The following is a 23,411-nucleotide window of genomic DNA, read 5'->3' as shown; positions in this document are numbered from 1 at the left end:
TGCATGTGGCTTAGATGAGAAAACCACCTGTCTGTGTGTGAGAGGGTGAGAGAAGGCGAGAATGCAAGGGCAAGTGCAAGCGAGCTCTCCGACTCCCTCCCCATATACCAGCTCCTGCACCGGCAGTGTCTGCTAATGTCACAGCTCACCCTGGGCCGTGGGCAGAGCTGAGTCCTTGGGGACAGAGACCCTGCGGGAAGCCAAGTGCCCAGGAACCCGACCTCAAGTGGTATTTCCTTTGCCCAGCTACTCAGATCTTGGAGTCTGAGGCAAGGACTAGTTAGGGAGTAGAGCCGACACCGAGTGGCCAGGGAGACGGGAAGGGTAGGGTATGAAGCTCCTGGCGAGACAGTCCATCATCTCCCAGCTTTCGGCCCGGGCTGGTCAGATGCCGGGCTGCCCTCTTCTCTGCCCAGGAGGTAGGGGAGGGTGGCGCCCTGACACCCTTCCTCTTTGGGCTGCTGGCGGTGGGCACAGGTCCTAGATGAGGTGGAGCGCCGGCGTGGGATCTCCGCCGCTTTGGTCTATCCCTTCATGAGAAGTCTCATGGAATCACCCTTCCCTGCCCCAGGGAAGACCATCAAAGTGAAGACATTCCTGCCGGGGGCTGGCAATGAGGTAGGGATTTCTGCTGCCTCTTCTCTCAGACCATGGACTGGGGCTGGCGTGGGACCTGCTGGGCCAAGGCTCAGTCTCTGGGGCGCCGAGCACGGCCCCTTCCTTGCTCAGCACATTTGCACACCTCACCAACAGGGACTAAAAAGAGTGAATGACAGAACTGTAATCGTTGCTCAACTCTCTGCAGCTTCTAGGGGCCTTCCCTGACCTGTTTGGACTAAACTGCAGGCCACCTTTTATTCATTCATCAAATGTTGACAGAATATGTGCTCTCTCACAGTCAGGGCTCCTGCAGACCTTGAGGCAGAGTCATATAGTTAAAGAGGGGCACAGCTTGGTCCTTGTGGAGTTCATAGTCTAGTGGGAGAGACGGACACTAAATAAATACTTGTACATAGAAACAGATAACCCCTAAAAGTGTTAGGTGCCAAGTGAAAGCACAGAGTGAGAGTGTGTAACGGGATGTGCTTTAGATTAGGGGCCAGCAAAGCCCTCCTCTGAGGAAATGACATTTTACTGGGGACCCAAGGTGAGTAGAGTCAACCAGATGAAGTGGGAGGAGGGAGACTAAAAGAGAAGGGTATGGGCGGGAGAGGATTATTCCAGGTAGAGGGACAGCATGTAAAAGCAAAAGTTGGGAAAGTGTGGACGCTTGCCAAGGAACGGGGTAAAAAGGCCAGGATGGTTGAAAAAGGGAGTGAGCAGGGTGGATAGACAGCAGGGCCAAATCACAAGGTACCTGTAGGCCAAGTTCAGGGTTTGGAATGTCTCTAAAGCAGGGTTATGAGATCCGAGATGTGATTTTAAAAGCTCACTCTGGCTGCTGTGTAGATTATGGACTGGAGTGAAAACAGGGAGACCAGCTTGGATATGTTGCAGTAGTACAGGCAAGAGATGATCGGAGTTTGGATTAAGGTGTGGACGAAAAGGTGAAGAGAATAGATGGACTGGAGATGTGCCTTAGAATTAGGGTCAATAGCACATTGTGTTTGATTGGAAATAGGGAATAGTGTTGGGGAGATTTGAAGGCGAATTCCCAGTTTTCTGGCTTGAGCAACAGGTCAGCGGATGGAGCACCTGAGGGAGGTTTGTGAGGAGGAAGAGCTTGACTCCGTGCACGTTACATTCACGATGCCTGCGAGACACCCCGGAGAAGATGTTTAGTAGCAAACAGTGTAGACAGGGAAGAGAAGATAGTCCCGAGGGCCTCCAGCATTTAGAGGGCCTGCAGCAGAGGAGCAGCAGACCTGAAAACTAAGACAGGAGGAGTCCCAGGAAGCCAAGGAAGGGGCCCTCTCAAGAAAGGAAGGAGGGCTCAGGCGAGGTCAGGATGAGATGTGGCGGGACGCCTTGAGTTTCAGAAACGGGGGCGGTCAGGGGACCGAGAAGCTTGAGTAGAGAGAGTTGAGAAGTGAATGGGGTTGAGAAGGGGGACTAGCCTGTAGAGACAGCTTTTAAGAGGTTTGGCTGTGGGGAGAAATGGGGAAGGGGCAGTGGTTGAAGGGTAACGTGGAGCCAGGGGAGAGTCTGTTGAAGGTGGTTGTCTGGGTGCTGGTGGGAGTGGCCCATTGGAGGAAGAGGTTAAAGCAGCAGCAGAGGGAAGGGACAGTCAGACTGTCAGTGAGAAGGCAGGGCGGTGGGATCCAGGGAGAGACTGGCTTTTCAGGAGAGAAGGGCACTTCCTTGTGTAACAGCAAGGAAGGGCCATGGCTTGTAGATTCTGGATTCTCATCTGATGGCTGCAGTTTTCTCACAATGGAAAAGAAGGTCATCCTCCGAGAGTGAGAGGTGGATGTTGGGTTTGAGGAGAGGGAAGAAGAAATAACTTAGTTGCTGCAGGGAGTGGAGACGGTCTGACTAAAGAAACATTGGGTTTGCTGGGAGTGGCGAATGCCATTTAAGGCCTTTCTTGTAGCATCTTTTCTCCCACGCTCTTTTGGAGGGACTTCCTGCTTCATGCATGACCTGGGGGCAGGACCACCGACCCTACCCTGAGAGCCCAGTAGCATGCCTGGGAGTCAGTCCTTCAGGATGGGGCCCAGCCCGCGCACCAGCCTCGTCTCAACGCTCTGACTTGACTCGCTTACTGTCCCTGAACCCTGCTTCCTTTTGCCTAGTAGACACTTCCCTTCTTCTCTCCTTGGACAACCAAGTTAAGCATCTTGTGCTCTGAGCTGCTGCCCTGACCTCTCAGCCCTCTCAGCGCCCTGTGCAGATGTTAATGATGCCTTTCCCCTATCCTGACACGTAGCTGGTGGGCTGTGATGGTTTAGGCTCATTCAGCCTCACTGGACTGTGATCTCCTTGAGGGCAGGTGAATGAAGAGAGGCCCAGGTCCTGTGAGCTTCCTGTGTGAACCCTCACTCCCTGGAGGAGCCCGGACCCTCGGGGTAGTAGGAGTGGGGCGCTGACTGCATGCAGGCTCTCAGGAGGGAGGCTTGGGGGAGCTTCACTGTGACTTCTTCCAGGTGGGGCAAGGGCAGGAGGGGTGCAGAGGCCTCTGGCGTGATTGTGGTAAGGGATCCCTTCAGCGCACGTTCACTGAGCGCTTTGGGTGTACCCCACATCCTGCTAATCACTGGGCCTTCTGGGGCTTCGCCATCCGGTGGGAGAGACAGAGTGTAAACAGAACCCTATAAAAGAGACATCCTTAGGGCAACTTGTGCCCATGTTGCTGCTTCCCTTGGGCCCAGAGGGATGACTACTGAACTAGGAGTTAGAGCTTCACTTGTTTAGACTCTGAGGAACAAATGAGATAAGGCAGGGTGAAGCCTCTTGAGGAGGGCTCTGATACCATAGGGCTAAAAGAGGGCATGCGTCTTCCCTCCTGGCTCTCAGGAGACCTACACATCTGTGCTGCCCACATACGCTGAGGAAGCGAGGGGAAGCCTAGGCAGGCCCGGGTGAGAGCTGCTTTGGCCTGGCCTGAGCGTCAGCACTTCCTGTTGCTCTCATTGCCAGGGTCAGTTGCCACCCTCCACCCTCATGACTGCCCCCAGGGAAGTGGTCCCTGCGCCACAGCACCAACCTTCAGAGTGGCCTTGCAACCTCTCCGGAGGGAAGATTGCTAGGTCTGGCCCTGATAAAGACAGTCCTGCTTCCTGGCAAGGTTGTGGAATGGCCAGCTTGTGTTTCCCTTGTCCCTGGCACAGGGATTAGACAAGCCAATAGAGATAGAGGCCAGGACAGAGCCTCTGGAAGGAAACTCTTCCTAGCAGGAAAGGGAGGGGGCATGGCAACAAGGACACTGGCACTGTCTGTCCAGAGATGGGTGAGCAGAGCCGCGCGGAGGGGCAGCGATCAGCTGTGGAGCTGGGCAGCGCAGAGCCAAGTCCTTTCCTTGGGGAGACGGGATGGAGGGCAGGGAGGGCAGTGCAGATGAAGCTGTGTGGCTCCCTGCCTCCCTCATCTGTAAGAGCAGCCAGCTCTCCTCCCCCCTTTCCTGAGAGCCTGGCACATGGCTCTCCAGCTCCTTCCTTCCAGAGCCTCCCCCATGTTCAGTTAGCCCTGTTGCCCACAGGCTGGGCGTCTGAGTACTGTGGGGGCAGAGCTGTGGTCTGAGTGGAGGAGGAGACTGGGTCTTACTACACAGTGGGGTGGGTTAGAGGCCTTGGGAAAGCAGGTGGGAAGGGGAGCCAGCTTCCGGTCGCTTTGTGTATGACCCAGGAGTGGCACCCACCTGATCTGGCTTGCCCCACTTGCCCCACTGTTCTCCTGCAGGTGTTAGAGCTGCGGCGGCCCATGGATTCCCGGCTGGAGCATGTGGACTTCGAGTGCCTTTTTACCTGCCTCAGTGTGCGCCAGCTTATCCGAATCTTTGCCTCACTGCTGCTGGAGCGCCGCGTCATTTTTGTAGCAGATAAGCTCAGGTAGGGCCCAGCAGGTGAGGTGAAGAAGGGGGGGAGGCACATCCACTAATTGATCCAATGTGATTTACGAGCCCTAGTATATGCCAGCCAGTCGTATTTGTGCATAGAGTGTGTGTGTATGTGTATGTGTGCGTCTGTGTGTGGTGAGAAAAAGATCAAATGGAGAGGAAAGGTTAGCAGACCCGGGCAGAGAGGATGACTGAGGGAGCAGGGCTTGCGAGCACACAAGATGGCAGGGTTGAGAACCCAATGGAGGACTTGGCTGGAGGGAAAAAGACAGACGCTGCTGCTTTTGCAACGGCCAAGATTGTAGAGGTACAAATCTATTTATGTGGAGGAAGGAAGTAAGAAAGTAAGATTTCTAGCTGATGGCCACATTTCCTCTGGAGGGGGAGGCAAGGCCACCTCTGTGGGATGCTGAATTATAAGAGAGTGATGAACTTTAGGAAGAGCCACAGTGAGGAAGGGGCAAGGGCATGACTAGGGATAGTATGAGGGGTGCTGAGCCATCCAGTGAGGGGGCCAGTGAGGGTGTCACCTGGAGAAGGCAACTGGATGGAGTGACCCAGGGCCAGGCATGTGGGGATTTGCAGAGAAGGACCAGGTGAGGGTCTTGAGAGTGCTGGGGAGGAGAGTGGTTGTAGGGAGGTTGGCCAAACTAGGAAAGGGAGAAAGAAGCCCAGGGACTGGAGAGGTCATTGAGGCAGGGGAGCTGGATTAAGAAGAATAAGAAAAGAGCTGAACAGATCACAAGTCTTAGTCTGAAATGTTGGCATTTATGATTTTAGAGGCAGAGGAGGTCCAGATGGTTGTGGCCATGGGAGGGGGCGGCAGAAACGTCACTGGACATGAGGTGTTCTGGAAGAGGCCGAGCTCTTCTAGGCAGCCAAGGTTTTTTTTTCCTCTTTAAAAGAGCGTCTTAGGGCTACCCTGGTGGCTCAGTGGTTGAGAGTCCACCTGCCGATGCAGGGGACACGGGTTCGTGCCCCCGTCCGGGAAGATCCCACATGCTGCAGAGCGGCTGGGCCCGTGAGCCATGGCCACTGAGCCTGCGCGTCCGGAGCCTGTGCTCCGCAACGGGAGAGGCCACAACAGTGAGAGGCCCGCGTACCGCAAAAAAAAAAAAAAAAAAAAAAAAGAGCGTCTTAGTCCATTCAGGCTGCTATAACAAAATACCACAGACTGGGTAGCTTATAAACAACAGAAATTTATTTCTCACAGTTCTGGAGGCTGGAAGTCCAAGATCAGGGTGCCAGCCTGGTCACGTTCTGGTCAGGGCCTTCTTCCTAGTTCATAGCTGTTGGCGTCTCTCTGTGTCCTCACATGCTGGAAGGGGGGTTCTTTTTTTATAAGAACACTGATCCCATTCATGAGGTCTCTCATGACCTAAGCACCTCCCAAAGGCCCTATGTCCTAATATCATCATATTTGGGGGTTAGGATTTCAACAAAGAATTTGGGGGGACACAAACATTCAGACCATAGCAAAGGGTATATGTAGGGGATGGGACAGGCAGGGAAAGGATGAGATCTCGGCAACACATTGTATAATTTTTCGTCAAAGAACCCATCACGGGGGGCAATGGTTTCTTTAGAGTGGTGGAATTAATTTAGCCATTTAGACGTTTATTAAGCTATGTGCCATAACGTACGCTAGGCGCTGATATGAGAGGTAGAAAAGAAGAATCCTCGTCCTGGTTTGTCCCCAATAAGCCCAGGATCCCTGGGGTCTTTCTTTTGTGTGCATGAGAGGGTCATGAGGAAATGGACTCCCAAATGCCCTCACAGGGCATTGGCGCAGGAACTCAGGGCCACCCTCAGCCCAGAAGAAGTAAAGAGGAGGAAAACCCAGAACTTCTGGCTTTTCCAGAGAGAGCCAGGTTTAGAAAAGAAGATTGCTCTCCACTTCCCGTCACAGCCTCAGTGTTTCTGTACACCACAGTTCTGTGTGTGTCATGGGCCCATCAGGCCTTGTGAAGGGACCGAGCCGGCAACCGGAACTAGCCAGCTATGGCAGCTCCCTGGGGCCCCGTCTGTGCCTTTCTGCCATCCGTGTTCACTGTCTGCCAGCAAAGCCCCCGCTACCCAGCTGTGAGGCTCTGGTCTGGTCAGACCTTGATGCCCCTAGCAGAGCCTGGACCCCGAGGTTTCTTTTCTTGAAAGTTCCACTCCCTTACCCAGGACAGAGCCTCCTCTTGGCCACCCCCGTGGCCCTCAGCCTGGCTCCAACAGGGCTGTGAATACAGTGATTGTTTCCTGTGGCTTCAGCTGCCTCTGAACACACTCCTGGACCATCTGGGGAGGAAAATACCCCAGGGCCCTGATGTGGCCTGGCTCAGCATTCAAGTCCTGCCAATCTTGGGTCTTAGAAAAGATGTCTTCCCTGCTTGGGGTCTGCCTCTGACTGAAAAGGGGCAGAATAGGCAGCCCAGTGAGGGCACACAGGCCTGGACTGGGGTCAAGACTCAGTAAGTCCAGCCAGCTCTTGTTCCGTTGCTCACCTTTTGGGTTTTCCACAAGTCCTTGGTCCCTCTGGCCTGGGGGGGGGGGGGGGTGTGTGTGTGTGTGTGTGTGTGTGTGTGTGTGTGTGTGTGTGTGTGTGTGTGTGTGTGTGTGTGTGTGTGTGTGTGTGTGTGTGTGTGTGTGTGTGTGTGTGTGTGTGTGTGTGTGTGTGTGTGTGTGTGTGTGTGTGTGTGTGTGTGTGTGTGTGTGTGTGTGTGTGTGTGTGTGTGTGTAGGTGTGTAGGGGTGTGTGTGTGTGTGTAGGTGTGTAGGGGTGTGTGTGTGTGTGTGTGTAGGTGTGTGTGTGTAGGTGTGTGTGTGTGTGTGTGTGTAGGTGTGTGTGTGTGTGTGTGTAGGTGTGTAGGTGTGTGTGTGTGTGTGTGTGTGTAGGTGTGTAGGTGTGTGTAGGTGCGTGCCCTAAGGGTTGTACAAGCCTTCTGCCTCCCAAGTCCCAGGCCCACTGTAAGGCATTGTGGAGCTGTGTTTCCTTTGACCCTGGACAGCCCCTTTCCAGATCTTTTTCAGATGGCTGTCCTTGGGGTGTGGGGAGCTGCTGTCCTTAGGGGAAGGACTCTCAGGGCCAGGATACCTGTGTCTCTGCCTCAAGGCCCAGCAGTATTTTAGTCGTCCATGGGGTGGTAGGACAGCCAAGCAAGGCACTGGCTGCCAAAACGCTTGTGAACGTCCCCCGAGGTCCTTGTGGAAAGGAGGGGTTGTTTCTGTCATGGATTGGAACCATGTTCTCTGACTGGTGGGCATTAGTCATGAAAGGGTGAGAATCCCTGTTGGAGCTGATCAAGTGGAGCCCAGGGCTTTCATAGCTAATAGGTGGGGCCAATAGATGCGGAGAGACAGGGCGGGAAAGGCAGGCTTGAGAAGGAACTTGACTCTGGGCCTCTGTCTCCTCATATGTAATATGGCCCTTAGGGGAGTGCTTTCGACTCCTTTCCTGACGGGTGGATGGTTAAAGCCGGGTGTGTCTCCTGTGTTGACTGGTGACCCATACTGTCCCTCAGCACTCACTTCTGTGCCTTCTAGTTAGCATCGGGGAGATCCTCCTTCCAGTCTCCCACTGGTCATTCTGCCTGGCCACCCAGCCCTGTGGTGCTGGAGGCCTGGAGCCCCCCTCTAGGCCAAGAGAAGGATGGCCCCACTGAGGCCTCTGGCTATGTCCTGGAGCATGAGAGGACAGATGGGAGTGGTTAAGAATGGTGCCAGCCTCACCTCAGTCAGTGGCCCTCAGTCAGACCACTTTTTCCAATTAGGAGAAGGAGGAATGGATAGAGAAGAAGAATGGTAGAAGTAACACTGGGCTGGGAGACAGGAGAACTGGTTGTGTCCCAGGTGTGCCACTTATGACCAGACTGACCCTGGGTATCAATGGCCCCAGCTGTAAAATGTGGACCTGATAAGATGACCTTCCAGCTCTTACTATGAATTTGTGATCAGCCCTTGCTCAGGTTACCTTTGTACTCCCTGGCCTGAGCTGATACTCCCACACTAAGGCAGGCCCACCTGTGCATTTGGGTGGCTCTTGGGGGTGTGTATGTGTGTTCAAGTGTTGCTGTGTACCTTTATGACTGTTCCTAGGTAGAGCCACCAAAGAGGGTAGCGCCATTGTCCCTGAGGTCCCGAGCAGTGGCGAGGTGGGAGCTTTACCAGTCCGCAAGGTCAGACCCAGGCCCAAGACTCCTTAGCATTTTTGTGGCACTGGGAGGTTTAACATGAAAGGATGTCCTGAGCCTGGCCCAGCAGGCTGTAACGCCCCTTCCCCGAAGGTGCTGGGCCTGGGCTCAGTGCTTTGTCTGTCTGTCTGTCTGCCAGTACCCTATCCAGCTGCTCCCATGCGGTGGTGGCCTTGCTCTACCCCTTCTCCTGGCAGCACACCTTCATTCCTGTCCTCCCGGCCTCCATGATTGACATCGTCTGCTGTCCCACCCCCTTCCTGGTTGGCCTGCTCTCCAGCTCCCTCCCCAAACTGAAGGAGCTGCCTGTGGAGGAGGTGGGCCACCTGGGGAGCCAGTGGCGGGGGGTGGTGGGGGGGAGGTTGGTGTGGAGGAAGGAAGGGACAGAAGGAACAGAAACCCCCAGGAGGGGTGGGGGTGGGGGCCCGAGGCTGCTGGGATCTTCTCCTTTGTGTACCCAGCTCTTATCCTTTCTCCTTGGGAGGTCTTTCCCTGGCTGGAGTTATTCCTGTTATCTGACCCTGGGAATCCAGGAGGGCTGGAGGCCTGGGAAGGGCACTACAGGGATTCATATCGTGAATCACTGTCCCTCGTGACTCTTTCTCAGGCACTGATGGTGAATCTGGGGTCTGACCGATTCATCCGACAGGTAAGAGTGGGATGCTGCAGAGCATGGCCTGACCCAGGGTGGGTGCTTGTTTGATGCAGAGCACCCAACACTGTCACACACACGACTCCACCTTCACAGCCTGATTGTTGAGCCCTCTGGGTTCCACATTCACAGAACAGACAAGGGTAGAAAGAAGCTGGTCTGAGAAGTCTTGACCTCAGCAGGATCTGCTGTTCTGGTCGGCATCGTCAGCTTCTGGAAGGCAGTGTGAGTGTGTGAAGAACATGGCCTGGATCCAAAGGCTTGACCTCTGCCCTCTGCCCCCTCTGAGACACATGATCTTGAACAGGCCTCTGAACTTCTCTGAACCAGAATTCTCATCTCTAAAACACGCATGGTGATAACACCTGCCTTGAAATGTTGCTGGAGGATTATACATGACACACAGAATGCAGTGGAATGTAAAGGTTTGCAATCATTGTCAACTTCAAAAAGCCTCTGTTGGTGGTGGAAATCCTCCTAGCTCTCTATAAAGGAACACAACCCAATGCCATAGCCTTTGGGAATGTAGTCTGTTACACACCACTGACAGAGCTACGACTCCTGGGTACGAACGTCACGATGCAGACACTGAACCAGAATACAGAGACAGGCACAACAGCCTCGCCTCACGCCTGAGACACAGGCTGGGCCACAATCTCCCCTCCCCCAGCCAACCGTGCTTCCCCCCTGGAGCCGAAGATGGAGGAACTGGGGAGACTTCATCGTGGTGCTGGGGTAGGAAGCCCTGTTGGTCCTGGGCAGTGAATGCCACCTGCTCCACCACTTTTTATCTTTGTGACCCTGGCCAAGTTTCTTAACCTCTCTCTGAGCCTCAGCTTCTCATCTTAAAATGAGGTTGATAATAGTATCAGGGTTCTTGGGAGAATGAAACGAGATTATATATTCAGGCTCTTCAAACAGGGCTGGCACGAAGTTAAGTGCTCAGTCAGTGTCACTGTGTGGTTTCCTTCTCCTGCAGATGGATGACGAGGACACGTTGTTACCTAGGAAGTTGCAGGCGGCTCTGGAGCAGGCTCTAGAGAGGAAGAATGAACTGATCTCCCAGGACTCTGACAGCGACTCCGATGATGGTGAGTGAGGCTTGCCCCAGTTAGAATCAGTTCTGGTCCCAGACTCCCTCTGCTCTGGGCCTGGGCCTGGGCCTCATGGGGCTTGGACCCTGATTCTATGCACCAGACCCTTCTGGCTAGTGAAGCTCAGGTATAGGACCTTGGTCTCGCTTTAGCCTAGAATTCTCTAGCCCCACTAGTGTGGCTCTAGGAGTTGTGGCTTGACTGGGTCTCAGGGGAGAGAAATAGTGTGGTATTTTATCAGAGGGAGTTCAGAAACTTAAACATTGGGGCTGCTTCTAGGGTGGCCCAGGCTACAGAGCTACCTCTTGCCTCTAATTCTCTACCTCAGGAAGTTTGGGGAGAAAAACCCTGAAGACAGTTGGCAACCGCAGAGACTCTTCTCGCTGACCGGACACTAGTTATTCCTCCCTCTCAGGCCCTGCCTCGAGCCACTGCAGGAGATGGAGGGAGCTTCCTCTTCCTGTGAAGCCAGGGAAACCACTGAGGGTGAGGGTGTGTGGGGAGTGGCGCTCTGGTCCCTAATCTCCATCTTCATTCATCCAGCAAGTATTCCCCAGCTTCCGTGTTCAGAGCACAGTTTCCGACCTCCTGGCTCAGGAACGAGTTACAAGCCTGGGAGCACAAGAGCTAAGGTTTCAAAAACAGAGAAGTGGTTCTGGCTGGAGTTCCGTCGAGGAGAGGGAGACACCACCAGCTGGAGGCTGGGGATGCAGGCTCTTGACCTGAACCTCAAAGATTTTCTCTTCTCTTCCAGAATGTAATACCCTCAATGGGCTGGTGTCAGAGGTGTTTATCCGGTTCTTTGTGGAGACTGTTGGGCACTACTCCCTCTTCCTGACCCAGAGTGAGAAGGGGGAGCGGGCCTTTCAGCGAGAGGCCTTCCGCAAGTCTGTGGCCTCCAAAAGCATCCGCCGTTTTCTTGAAGTTTTTATGGAGTCTCAGATGTTTGCTGGCTTCATCCAAGACAGGGAGCTAAGAAAGTGTCGGGCAAAGGGTAAGGCCAGAAGAGCCTGGGGTAGGGTGTTCTGGGGGGATGTCAGGAGTCCTCCAACTTTTCTGCTACCCACAGGGCTGAGTAGCCAGGCACTGGTGAGCTTCCATCAGGAAGCTCTTGAGTTATTAGCCAGGGCAGGCCTCCTAACATCCCTTTTCTTCTGAGAGAGACTGCCAAGGGCACCTTCTCCTCCTGCCCCAGTACGTGCATTCACAAGCCTGGGCACAGGCTGGAGCCACGTGGCAAGAGTGGGACTTATCTCCATCTATCCCCGCAGCATTCACAGGTCCTTCCTTACTCAGAGAAAAAGACCAGACTGTGCAGTTTAGGGAGTCCTGAGAATCCAGGGTTGAGAAAGCCCCTGAAGAGAACTGAGCTAGCTCACTGTCTTAGGTTGGTGACAGTCTGCCCTCAGAGCACAAAGGTTATCTTATCTCTGTTATTTTATCAGCTCTGCCCACCTTAGGGCTTTTTCATCTCATCAAGACCTTTCTAACCTCAGGGTTATTATTTATTCTGCCCACTAATACTGTCCATTTAGTGTAACAAACCTTTTGAAACAACATGGTAGTGTGGTCTAAAAGGAGCTGGAGAAGGTGTCCACTTGGGGGCAGCTCTGTTACGAGGAGTGGCATCCTCACCATAATGCAGCTCAGGAACGTGCACTGGGAGGCAAGGGGCTCTTGCCGTCAGCAGTGAACATGGGCCAGTCTGATAAGCCCAGTCTGAATGGATGAGCCAGTCTGAATTTTGGTAGGATGCTCTTATAATTGCAGATCTTCGGTTTCCCCCTTTTTGGGATCTGTGCCCTTTGGTCTCCCTCCAGGAGGCCTCCCCTTCCCTTCCTCCAATGACTGTTCTCTTCTCTGTTCCTGTTTCTCCTCTTCCCCAGGCCTCTTTGAGCAGCGAGTGGAGCAGTATTTAGAGGAACTGCCAGACACTGAGCAGAGTGGAATGAACAAGTTTCTCCGCGGTTTGGGTAAGTAGCTTTGTCACTAATGAGACATATTCAGCAAGAAGGGAGGGTCTGGGGGAATCTGTACCCCAAACTACTCTAAGCCCATGCCAGTATTTATATCGGGGCTGTAGACAGAACAGGAAGAGATCTCATAGAGCCTCACCTAGGTCAGGTCTTCCTGGGTGCACTCCTTCCTGAGTGAGCACAAGGGCCATTAGGATCAGTGAGCTTTCCTCGAGGCTATAAGGGGTCTAACTACAAAAGTGGCAGCACCAGAGTGCCCTTCAAAGAGCTGAGCCAACTAAATCACAGCATCATAGCATGTCTCACTTTAAAAGGAAAATTGAGACTGAAGAAGTTAAATGGCTTGCCCAAATCCATACATGATTAATACCAGTGCTCTGATTAGAGCTCTAGAGTGTTTTCACCATCCTGGATCATACCTAGCTGTAATCCAGTCTTTCTAATCCTTCTCTCCCACTGAGAGGGTTAGGGCTGTTGGAAGAGATGATACTGAAACATTCTCACTCTTGCCCTCCTCTGGCCCACAGGCAACAAAATGAAGTTCCTCCACAAGAAGAATTAAGCCCCCTTTCCCAGTAACAGAGTCCAGTGCCTTGCAGAGCCTGGAGCCTGGGGAGGGGGCCCAGCCTTGGACCCTCTGGGCTGCTATGGCTGCTCTGCCCCCACAGACCCCACCCTCCAAGCCAGCCCACCTCTGCCTTCACAATATCCCAGGATACTGTTTGTAAATAATCTGCTGTAAGCTTTCTTATCTGTTTCTGTAACGAGCAGAGAATCCGGTAAATATTTGTGTATTCCCAAGAGGCCGGGTGCTTTCCTGCCCTGCCCGAGCACGGATGAAGTTTTGCTGGGTGCTGGCGACTGGCCAATTATGTGCAGCTGACTGTCTCAGCCGAACCACTGATCTTCCCCTGGAGGCTCCTGGCCTGCCTGCCTAAGGCCCCTGCTGCCAGTCTCGGGCCCTGGAGAGCAGATGCTGTCTTGTTATGTACAGGACTATTTTTTTTTAATCTTAGAGTTTCTATTTTTTTCTAGTAGTCCTCCTCCCCTAATCCTCTGTTTCTGAAAAGCAAAGACCAATCAACCCCCGTTTGCAGCATGGTACCAGGCTCTTGGGCCTGGCCTTCTCCTATTCCTCCCACCTTTGTGATGGTCAGTGAGTCATGGGAAGCCCACCCCCCAGCTCTGCTAGTGTTCTCTGGGCCCGGCTCCCACTCAGTGGTAGCCATGATGCGGTACAGGGCATCCCTCCTTCCCGTCATCTACGGGTGTTCTCAATAAACAGTGTATAGTTGTTTGGGCCCAGAGCCCCATGTGTTTCTTGGCTTTATTATCTAGAGTTCTCTCTCCAGGGGAATGGGCTGAGGCAGGCCCATCAGGGATGAAACACCTTCATGCAGGGAACTGAGTACTTGATTTAAGAGTTTACCTTTAGTGTGGATCACTGACCTCCCCTGAAATTGAGTTCTCTGGCCCGAGCTGTATGACTGCTCTTAGAAGATACCTAATCATTGCTCTAGCTCAGCTTCCCTCTCCAACAGCTAACTGTTCAGATCCTATGTGTTTCCAGTGATGGAAAGAATGTTCATTGCCCCTTGGCTCCACTATTAGGTGAATCTTGACATTTTCCTATTCAGTATGAAGCCCTTAAGACATCATTGGGTATCTTAACATTGGTGGAGTCAAGCCCAGCTAAAGCCAATCCAGGGCTGGCTTATAGCCCTGGCCCATTGTCTACGGCTCTTCCATGTCACTCTGTGAAGTTTTTTTTCCATTGGAAGTCTAGGTGTGCATATAGAAAATTCTGCTATATTCCTTGGAAAAGCAAGGAGAGAAGCAAGGTGGGGAATATGGGTGGCTTAGGCTTTCCACTCACCCAAGGCCTTCACAGAGCTGAGACCTTGAAAATTCCCAGGATGAGGCATTAAGCTGGAAGTCTCTTCATTGGTATTGGCTTTGAGTCTGGTGGATTTGAATCAGAGTGAAGTTTTCCTGTCCTTCCACCTTAGCCTGCTTGTTAAACAGGAGATGATCCCTTCCTGAATCCCCTTTCCTTCTTTTCCCCATCTCCACTGAGCCCTGCACAGGTCCCAACCTGTCCATAGTTTGGGGTTGCTGTCTGCCTCATAAAGCAAAGTAGAGGGTTTGTCTTCTGGGAAGACAAATTCGTCTTCTCCTCTGAGAAAGCCTCTTACATAGTTGGCTTTGGCATCTTCCAGGAATAGGAGGGCAGGGATTGAGGCCTCATGAGTCTGGGTTTTCAGCTGAGGTAGAGAGAGAAGACAGTGGTTATAACTGGAAAGTCCAGAGTAGGGTGTTGTTACCTCCAGAACTTGTCACTGTTAACTCATCCTGGGCTTCGTGAGTCATAGAAGTGGATTCCTTAATAAAATAAGTTTACAAAAGGTGCTATTTCTTTCTCCTTTCCTCTCCCTCTCTTTTTTAATGTGGCTCCACAGAATCCTCGACATGTGATCAGATCACAAGGTATATAGGTGTAAATTATTATTTTTAAAAATCTGTAACTTGTATGTAGCTTTAAAGTACAGTGCATTTTAACCCTAGGGGTTCCCGCCTCCTCCCATGGCCACAGCTCTCATCCCAATCTAGAAAACCGATATTGGTACACAGTGGCTTGGAATGGGCTGCAAGGGCCCGTACAGTGACTGCTCTGTGCCTCGCCCAGAAGTCTCATCTGGAAGGTAGAGGAGGGTGTGTCCAGGGGGCCTGGTTTGGGGTTGACAAAAAGTATGTAGGGCTTCTTTCCAAGTTCTGCTTTCACGTGATCTCTGGACACCTAAACTGATGGTTCTCAATCCTAGCAGATGCAACACTCTTTCTCTATAGCAAATACTGTTAACTCTCCCTTTTACTATCCTGAAATGAAATTCATAGATAATGTAACCTACCTAAACACATCTTAACTGTAATATAGTCTTAACCATAATATAAAAGGGGAGAAATAAAAGGAAAAGTATTTTGTCATAAAATAACATGTACTTAAAATATGTGAATGCTTGGGCACAACTGTATTATAAGACATAAGTCAGATGCTTACGCCCGTACACAGAATTACTGTGAATGCAACAGCTACACATGCAGAAAAAGTGTTGAATTAGCAACTCAGATTCTACTAAGTGGGTGTTAACCACTTAGTAAGAGAGTTTTCTGAAACGAACAATTTTTGGCAATATTTTAAACAAAACACATTTTGAGCTTCCCCTGATTTAAACAATAGTTGGAATCCTGGAAAACCGAGAAGTATATGAAACCTGCAAAAAACAAAAACAAAACAAACACAAAAAACCAGTAACACATCTTTTTGATTCTGATTGTGTGTAAAATGAAGGTAGGTTCTAAGCTAGGTTTTCCTTTGCTGTTTAGAGCAGCAGTCCCCAGCCTTTTTGGCACCAGGGACCAGTGTCACGGAAGACAGTTCTTCCAGGTAAGGGGTGGGGCTGGGGGGTGGCTCGGGCAGTAACGTGAGCGATGGGGAGCAGCAGAGGCGGCTTTGCTCACTTGCCCACTGCTCCCCTCCTGCTGTGCAGCCCAGTTCCTAACAGACCGCGGACCCCTGGTTTAGAATCAACCCATACATTGCAGGACATCAAGCATCTCTGGTTGCTTCCCTTCCATAATTGTGACCAAAAATGCTCCCGTACCTTTACAAAATGCGCCCCACCCCCCCGAGGATGGTGTCCACACTACTGAAAATAACAGTGCTTAGACAGTGCCTTTCTGGGAAATTGCTCAGGGGCAGCGCAATGCTGTCTCCTCTACCAGAAGTCCCAGTGCCTATGAACTGTCAGCCCTCCTCCATTCTGGAGTTAAGAAAGGCCCTGGGGTTTTCTCCAGTAATCGGTCTGCTAACTTTTAGAGCAGGGCAGGTTGCGCTATTAGATCTTTCTAAATGCTCTTTTCAGTAAATTACCATGCTCTGGTAAACACAATGTTGAAATGAGAAGTATGGGCTTTTTAAAGGCAATATTTTGGAATGCTCTTGGAAAGCAACTGTGGTTCACGCTGGATGGTATGTGGAATTAGGACCCCAAGAAAATTATTCTAATTATATCACAGATCAGTTTAAATTGTGTTAAAAATAATACCCTTTGTTTTGCAAATAAGACTTATAACTCACCTTGTACCCCAAAGGACTGATTTATAAGGATACATAAATTGGGGTTTTTTTTTTTTTAAACCAACTTTAAGTAGAAATGAAAGTAAAACAAAAACTGGGCTGCAAAACAGAGCCAGAAATGAAACATACACTTAACCTATATTCTTCCTAGGGGCGACGCACAAAATTAGTTTCTAGAGCCACACAGTATGGCATTCCAAAACATCTTGAATTTACTTGCCTATGGGCTGTGGGGGTGGGTGTAATTTAAAAGATCATGAAGTTCTAGAATAAGAGAAAATATTACTTTTCAGCACTGACAAGCTACCATAACTTGTAGTTAAAGTTGTCTATTTATATTGCTTTTTAACGTGAAAGTAATATGCATTTGGTTAAGGAAGAAACAAACTACCAAAGCATACATCATCTTCCTCACCTCCCAAAACTCATGAGGAAAAAAATCCCTTCTGCATTGTTCTTCCAGAACCTTCCCATGCACGTACAAGTTTTTCTTTTGTTTTGTTTTTTTTTAATCCCAAAGTACGTCGAACTCTCATTATCTTTTAACGGCAACGTAATCTGAGAGATATGGAAATTCCCATCTTGAAAATGCATCAAAAGGCCACAGCTTCTCTTCTTCCGCGCAGCCAAAGCGGAAATTGAGTGCGGCGAGGCAGGCGACCTAGGCTGTGCGCCCACCACGCCGCACTTGGACACTGGCCGGGTTAAACCTCCCGCCTCGTCCGCGCGCCACGGGCCAGCCCCGCCCCCTGCCGGAAATGGCGGATCGGCGCCTATCATGCTTCCGGCCCTGGGGTGGGATGGGACAGAGATCAAAGTGACGCCGGAACCAGAACCTCACACCCTCAGGAAGTGGCTCAGCGGCAAGGGAGAGGAGAGCGGCTGTGCGGTGCGGACGGTTTGAGTGCGCCAAGGACGTCGGGCGGTAGGGACCAACGAGAGCGGCTGCTAGGGCGCCAGCCTCCACAGGGCTCCAGCCGCTGGCATCCCGGTAACTTCCCACCCCGCAGCGCAGGTACGCGAGCGCTGCCTGCCTCTCGCCGGTGGTGCACGCCTTTGGCTGCTTTTCATCCCGGGCTGGCTGCTACTGGGCTAGTTAGCCATCGCATAGTAATATTTATTTGAATTGAAAAGTTAAAATCCTATTTAGCTGGTTTTGACAATGAGGGCTTTTGCAAATTATGTGGCGGACATTTCCCATAAATTGGAAGTCACAGTGGCAGCTCCGAGGTTTGAATAACAATGTATTTAAAGCACATACATTAATTATTAGGCTAGAAATATACTTAGCAATTCAAGCTGATAGAGAATTTAGCCGTTAACCTGAGTTAGGGGGCACCTGTTAAGTTATGGGGCACCTGCTCCCCCTACATGGGAGAATCTCATCAACACCGTGCACTTATCATCGGCCACTAAAGAGGCAGTGGCAGTATGGGTCTCTGTGCCTACCGGACAGGCTAATCAAAGCTCGACAATCTAATGCATGAACTTTTCCTATGCATCGGCTATATTATGTATCTCAGCATTGGCACGTTTCACTCTCAGATATAAAACCAAAGCGTAAGGTTTGCCTTTGGTCCTATGAAAGATAAGCACTTGCTCTAGGTCCGTGTCCTCCATTATCTTGAACATGTTTGGCTTTTCACCAGTAACCCAGCTTCCTTTGGCAACAGTATTACCTGGGAGTAATCAGAGCATCTCCCCAGTTATTACCTGTAGATAATGGTGAGTGAGCAAGCCAGAACATGGCAGCTCACACAGATCAGCAGCTATACTCCTGAGGCATCCTCCCTATTCAGAATGGCTGTACTAGTGACTGACTTTCATACTTAGCATCCATGTCCAACAGCAGCACCTCCATATAGGATTGGGATGAGCATTATCCCACCCAGTTTCAGGACAGTTATACTGCAAGGTTCTAGCAATGAAACCTTGGAGGAAGCTAGCCATAAAGGGACTACTGACCACCTATCCTCCCCCTAAACCATATTTTGCTGCCAGCCCCACCCCAATTCAGTCACCAAGTCCTGTCTGTCCCTTATGTCTTCTGAATCCTGTCTTCCATCCTCATGGTCCCGCCTCCAGCCTTCCACTGTAGCCTTGTGCCCTTAAACTACAGCCGGGCCAGAATAACTGTTCGCTCCATGCTCCTCTCCCATATAACACCTCCCAACTTGCCTAACCTTTCCGAACTGGGTTTCCTAAATGCATGTTTGCTCTTTCCTGTGTTTAGACCACTTTCCCATTGACTGAATCACACCAAGGTTAACTGACTTGTCTGCTCGGGTAATAATGGTTCACTTACATGCTGGTTACTAAGAGTGAAACACAAAAATTTAGTAAATGCTTTCCATCTTACTTAATCCACACAATCCTCAAGTAGGTACGTTTACCTAAATTTAAAGATGAGAAAACTGGACTAAGCCTAAGTCACACAGCTATTAGGTTTAGATATAAATTTCAAATCCGGCCTGAATCTTAAGACACTGTATTTACACATTTATGTACCTTCAGTGTCTAGAAGGCATTGAAGCTTCCCTATTATAAGTCCTCCAAAAGACATTAAGGGAAACCCGATTTTTACCTTTCTCCACCAGTACCAACAGAAGATGTTAATGATCGTTATTAGCTTATCCAGCTGAGTGCCTTCCTGACACCTTTAACTCTCCATTATACAAATCAATTACATTTCCTCCCCTGTCTTTCCTTACATTTGACCATCCCCAATATCTTCTGAAGGCTGTCATGACAAATTAGTCTCACAGAAAGTCATAGTTCCCAGTCTATTTATGATCCCACAAAACAATACAGAAACCACCCTCTACCAAACTAAACATGTAAGTAGAGTTTTAGGGGGCTTAAGTGCCATCTTAACTATTCTTTGGTCAGGGTTCTAGACTGCAAGTTCTATTATGGGCCAAAAAACTTTCAAAATCTTGGAAAACTATACCAAATTATAATTTACCAGGATCTAAGAGGGTCCTATCTGCACACAAGCATTGCTCATCTTCTTGGTTTTGCAGGAGGTAACAAACCCTAGGAAACCTGATTCTGGTTTCTGGCCTTTTAGCATTCCCCAAATTTCTCTATTAGATACATTTCACGCTGGAAGGAAAATCATTAGCATTTCATGATGTTATTTCTTTGAACATGAAGACTCCTATGCACAAGGACCCATAAATCCTGACAACTGCTTTCTAGACTCTAAACCACTCTGATGTGTAAAAGCCCTGGTGTGTTTAAAATTCAGACTGTTGGGCCCCATTCCAACATTTTGATTAACAGAATGGTTTGGTCTGAGATGAGGAAGCCAGGTGTAAGAACCTTAAACTGACGAAGTAAGTCCCAAAGAACCACTTCTATCCTACCACTGACCCATCTTTCCAACATGACTCATCAAAATCTTGTAAAGATCATGAGTTTTCCCCCTTGACATGGAACAATTAAGGGCACATTGTCCCACTCATTTATAAAGTCAGAGCACACAATGCCAACAGGCCTTTCAATGGTATGACGGCACCAACAGGTATCATTCTCGCTTTGTAAGTGAGAAGCCTCAAATTAGGTAACCAGCCAAGGCCTTATTCTCAGTGTTGGTGCCATCTCTTCCATACTTTGAGGGGAGCTGGTGGAAGAGCCCAGGTCCTCAAACCCTTACTCCTAGAACCTGTTAGGTGGGTTTCTGTACAGGTAGGGAGGTAGAAGTGCCAAAGAACCCTCACTCAGACCAGAAGAGAAAAGCACTTGTTATCATTTAATGAATCTCCCACCACGTGGCTTCAAGCTACCAGGACACAAGCCCCACCAACACCCTTAATCTTCTCCTCAGCTCTTCTGCTGAAGAATTTGGCCTTCACGATGACAGGCTGCTTTGGGAGCTTTCCCTTCCCCAGAACTTTGTAGTAACCCTAGAACAGAGAAAAGGGTTTATAATGCACCGTGGCAGTCACCAACTCTGTGATGGGTACGAAGAAAAATGCCTACCAATCCACTCCATCTAGGGGCCAGGGAGGGCATGTTTCTGATCTGGGCACTCCCGGGGGCACTGACTGCCCTCGCCAGTGAATCAAGACCAGCAGATTCTCTCCGAGGACTCTAGCACACCAGGACAAGAGCTGTCAGGATGTGACTCTAGTCTCGGGCAGAGCTCAAACCCTTTCTCCTATTCAATTACGACTTGATAAGCAAAAAAGGAAAATCACATTTCCAGCAATGCTCCAAGTCATGGTCATCAGAATTGCTCAAAGAAAAGGCTGAGAAAGGGAAATTTAAAACTTTACTGAAAGCCCCCTCAGGATTCCCACCACCTCCATACCCACAGTGGGTAAGACTGACACAAGGACCAGAACTCCTAATGATATACAAAAATGCTTTTTTTTGGGGAGGGGGGCGGGGGTTCTCTTCAGATAATGTTGGGCCTTAAATAACAATTGAACATATTAGGATTTTATTCTGTAAGAAACATAAAGAGCCAAGGGCTGTGCCTCATGCAGTCTTCTGTAAAACAGACCAGAGCCAGCTGACCTAAATTACTACCAATAGTTCAGGTGAGAAACCCGTACAAATCAGGGCACTGACACTAGGAATAAGATAACCGATCGGAAAACGTTCAAGTGAAAAATGAAGTAAATGAATGAGGGAGTGGAAGAACTACTCTTCAAATGTTTTGCATGAATCACAATTGAACAAGAGTTCAATTTTGATCAGTAAGTACCCGTGGAAATGCTACGGAAAGTGTAACTGTCTAGTAGGTATCTGGGTATAGACTTCAGGTGCAAGTATATTATCCAGAATTTTGAAAGGCAAAAAATATTCAATTCACTCACCGATCGCACCACATCAATGATAGGAGCAGCTCCAGTCTTGTTCTTGGCAGCATTTACCCGTGTCTGCTCACTGACCAAGGTCCACAATTTATCAAGGTTGACAGTTGGGCAGAAGCTCTGGTTCCTCTTTAAGTGGTAATGCCTCATACCAACTTTCCCAAAGTATCCTGGGTGACTGAGAAAAGAAGGCAACCATTTCCATTACCTCACTCCAACTAAAAAGCTATGTTTACCATCTCCACAGTCCATCTCCCCCCATTACAGTGTAAGGTGTGCACTCATGCAGAAGAGTGACAAAGCAGGTACTCCACTTCTTGAATAAAACAAATCTTTAAAAAGCCACCAAAGACTATCGGGTGGAAAAGACTAGCCTTATTTCACGGAACCAAAGTAAGTCACTGAGAAAGTGAGAGGCAGTGCCAAGACTAGGATTCAGGTCACTTGACAGCTTCCCCACACTCCTGTAACACAGGTCTCCTAAACAAATAGTTAAAACACAACCCCGCTAATTTGTGGGCGTTAAACGGATCTAACAGTTGTGTAAGTCAATCTGATGCATGTCACTAACCCGGTGACTGACTATGCCACGAGGGCCACAGCCAGTGAATAAGGTCAGCAGTTTCTCTTCGAGGACTCTAGCACACTAAGGCAATAGCCGATACCCAAGCGTGACTCTAGCCTCGGTGACAAGTTCTCAGTTCACATCAAATATTAACTTGACGAAACCCAGCCACAGGCAAGGTTTCTGAGTGGTAAGAGCCTTGCTTCCCGTTGAAGATGTTCTTAACTACCCTCTACCCCTAAGTCCAAAGCTGTCAGTGTCAGGAAAGGCAGAGTCCGAAAAACACTCACTATTTGTCGAAGTTGATCCTGTGGTGATGCATGCCACCAGCATTACCGCGGCCTCCCGGGTGCTTCCGGTGTTTGCCTGCAGAAACACAAAGCTACATGGCTAAAATAGCCTTCTCCAACCCCTCGATATTACTTCTCGCAAAAGCATTTCCCCATACCTCTGTGCCTTTGCTTAATACCCCTCTTCCAGCAATGCTGTTCCTTCAAGACTCTGGGATGATCATCACTTTGCAGTGTTCCACCTCACAACACTAGCACAGTAGTCCATACCTTCAACCAATTCAATACTGGACCCCGCTCAATTTCCAACCCCCCAACTGACGTGAAATTCTCTAAAACTGGAGTACTAGAGAATTCTCAAAGATAAAGCCAACAGCTAATGATCAAATTCAATCCGACTCGACCGCCAAGAGCTCTAACTAACCCACTTCTCTAAGTTACCTACTTCCTGACAAGCTAGCACCATGCAGAGATAGCCCAAGGCCGACCAGGATGTGGAGACAGTACTTACCGATGCGGCCGTGGCCGTGGCTCACGTGCCCCCTAAGTTTCCGGGTCTTCCTTAGTCTGGATGGCTGTGTGGGAAAAGGTGCTTGGTGATAAGGCCTAAGGGAAGAGGGGCAGGGGGCGAAGCTTGCCAGTCTGTGAGAGGCCTATAGGCCTGGGGGTCAAGGATCTGCTTTGTTGCACCTTCAGCAAAGTCGAGGTTACGGCTTGGCCCGGGGCCGTGCGGCCTCATAAGGGAGGCGCCCGGGAACCCCGGACCGCGTGTCTCGAGAAACCGAACCGCAGGATGAACACGCGGCCCCAGCCTCCCCGCCCCGCCCCGGACCCACGCCGGCTACCCCGCCCTGCGGCTGGCCATGCGCGGCCTGGAGGACCGGGCCAAGCTCGGGAGTAGGTGGCTGGGGTGCAAGGTGAGTAAAGATCGCGGCCTAGGCCAGCAACTATGCGGACGCATCAGAAAAATCACCTACCATGTCAGCGACCGAGACGAAAAAGGAAGGGCTCTGCAAAGTCTCGCGAGCTATCGAGCTCGGGGGCGGAGCCAACGCCTCACTTCCGGTCCGGAGGCCCGGCCGCGGGCGGAGCTTTTTTGGCGTCGCGGGTCTTGAGCTGCTGCGGGTTTTGCTGTTTCCACTTCCTGTGGGGTGAACTCTCCGTCATAGAGTTGTTCCGGAGGCTGCGGGGGCCGAGAGCC

General features: G+C 50.4%; 2 protein-coding genes and 2 non-coding genes across 6 annotated transcripts in view; 1 reads left to right on the top strand and 3 right to left on the bottom strand.

Moving 5' to 3' along the window:
• Window positions 1–15,661, top strand: part of DENND2B (DENN domain containing 2B) — a 110,242-nt gene extending 94,581 nt beyond the window's left edge. For all 3 annotated transcript variants that reach the window (XM_060018448.1, XM_060018449.1, XM_060018450.1), the window contains 8 exons: window positions 478–618; window positions 4,339–4,487; window positions 8,812–8,989; window positions 9,280–9,321; window positions 10,304–10,415; window positions 11,173–11,412; window positions 12,305–12,391; window positions 12,922–15,661. In XM_060018448.1, coding sequence (XP_059874431.1) covers window positions 478–618; window positions 4,339–4,487; window positions 8,812–8,989; window positions 9,280–9,321; window positions 10,304–10,415; window positions 11,173–11,412; window positions 12,305–12,391; window positions 12,922–12,956 — 984 coding nt within the window. In that variant the 3' untranslated portion in view covers window positions 12,957–15,661. The remainder of the gene's footprint in view (window positions 1–477; window positions 619–4,338; window positions 4,488–8,811; window positions 8,990–9,279; window positions 9,322–10,303; window positions 10,416–11,172; window positions 11,413–12,304; window positions 12,392–12,921) is intronic.
• A 4,606-nt stretch (window positions 15,662–20,267) lies between these two features.
• On the bottom strand, window positions 20,268–23,335 carry RPL27A (ribosomal protein L27a). Its single transcript, XM_060018451.1, has 5 exons — window positions 23,188–23,335; window positions 22,722–22,785; window positions 22,211–22,286; window positions 21,359–21,533; window positions 20,268–20,440 (listed from the first exon to the last, which is right to left on the bottom strand). The coding sequence occupies exons 1-5, from the start codon at window positions 23,188–23,190 to the stop codon at window positions 20,312–20,314; spliced, it is 447 nt and encodes a 148-aa protein (XP_059874434.1). The 5' UTR covers window positions 23,191–23,335; the 3' UTR covers window positions 20,268–20,311.
• Window positions 20,546–20,674, bottom strand: LOC132430365 (small nucleolar RNA SNORA3/SNORA45 family). The gene has a single exon (XR_009520460.1). It is a non-coding gene; the product is annotated as a small nucleolar RNA SNORA3/SNORA45 family (small nucleolar RNA).
• Window positions 21,914–22,043, bottom strand: LOC132430367 (small nucleolar RNA SNORA3/SNORA45 family). The gene has a single exon (XR_009520462.1). It is a non-coding gene; the product is annotated as a small nucleolar RNA SNORA3/SNORA45 family (small nucleolar RNA).
• Window positions 23,336–23,411: the final 76 nt, after the last annotated feature.

Source organism: Delphinus delphis, chromosome 8 (assembly GCF_949987515.2).
Source record: "Delphinus delphis chromosome 8, mDelDel1.2, whole genome shotgun sequence".
NCBI classification, from domain to species: Eukaryota; Metazoa; Chordata; class Mammalia; order Artiodactyla; family Delphinidae; genus Delphinus; species Delphinus delphis.
This window is presented reverse-complemented; position numbering and strand designations above follow the sequence as displayed.

Bases quoted from the DNA above. Each gene is read 5' to 3' on its own strand.
- RPL27A (XM_060018451.1), bottom strand. The intron at 22,287-22,721 runs GTAAGTACTGTC...GTGTTTCTGCAG, and splicing joins CCACGGCCACGGCCGCATCG to GCAAACACCGGAAGCACCCG. The intron at 20,441-21,358 runs GTGAGTGAATTG...TCTCTGTTCTAG, and splicing joins TCATTGATGTGGTGCGATCG to GGTTACTACAAAGTTCTGGG.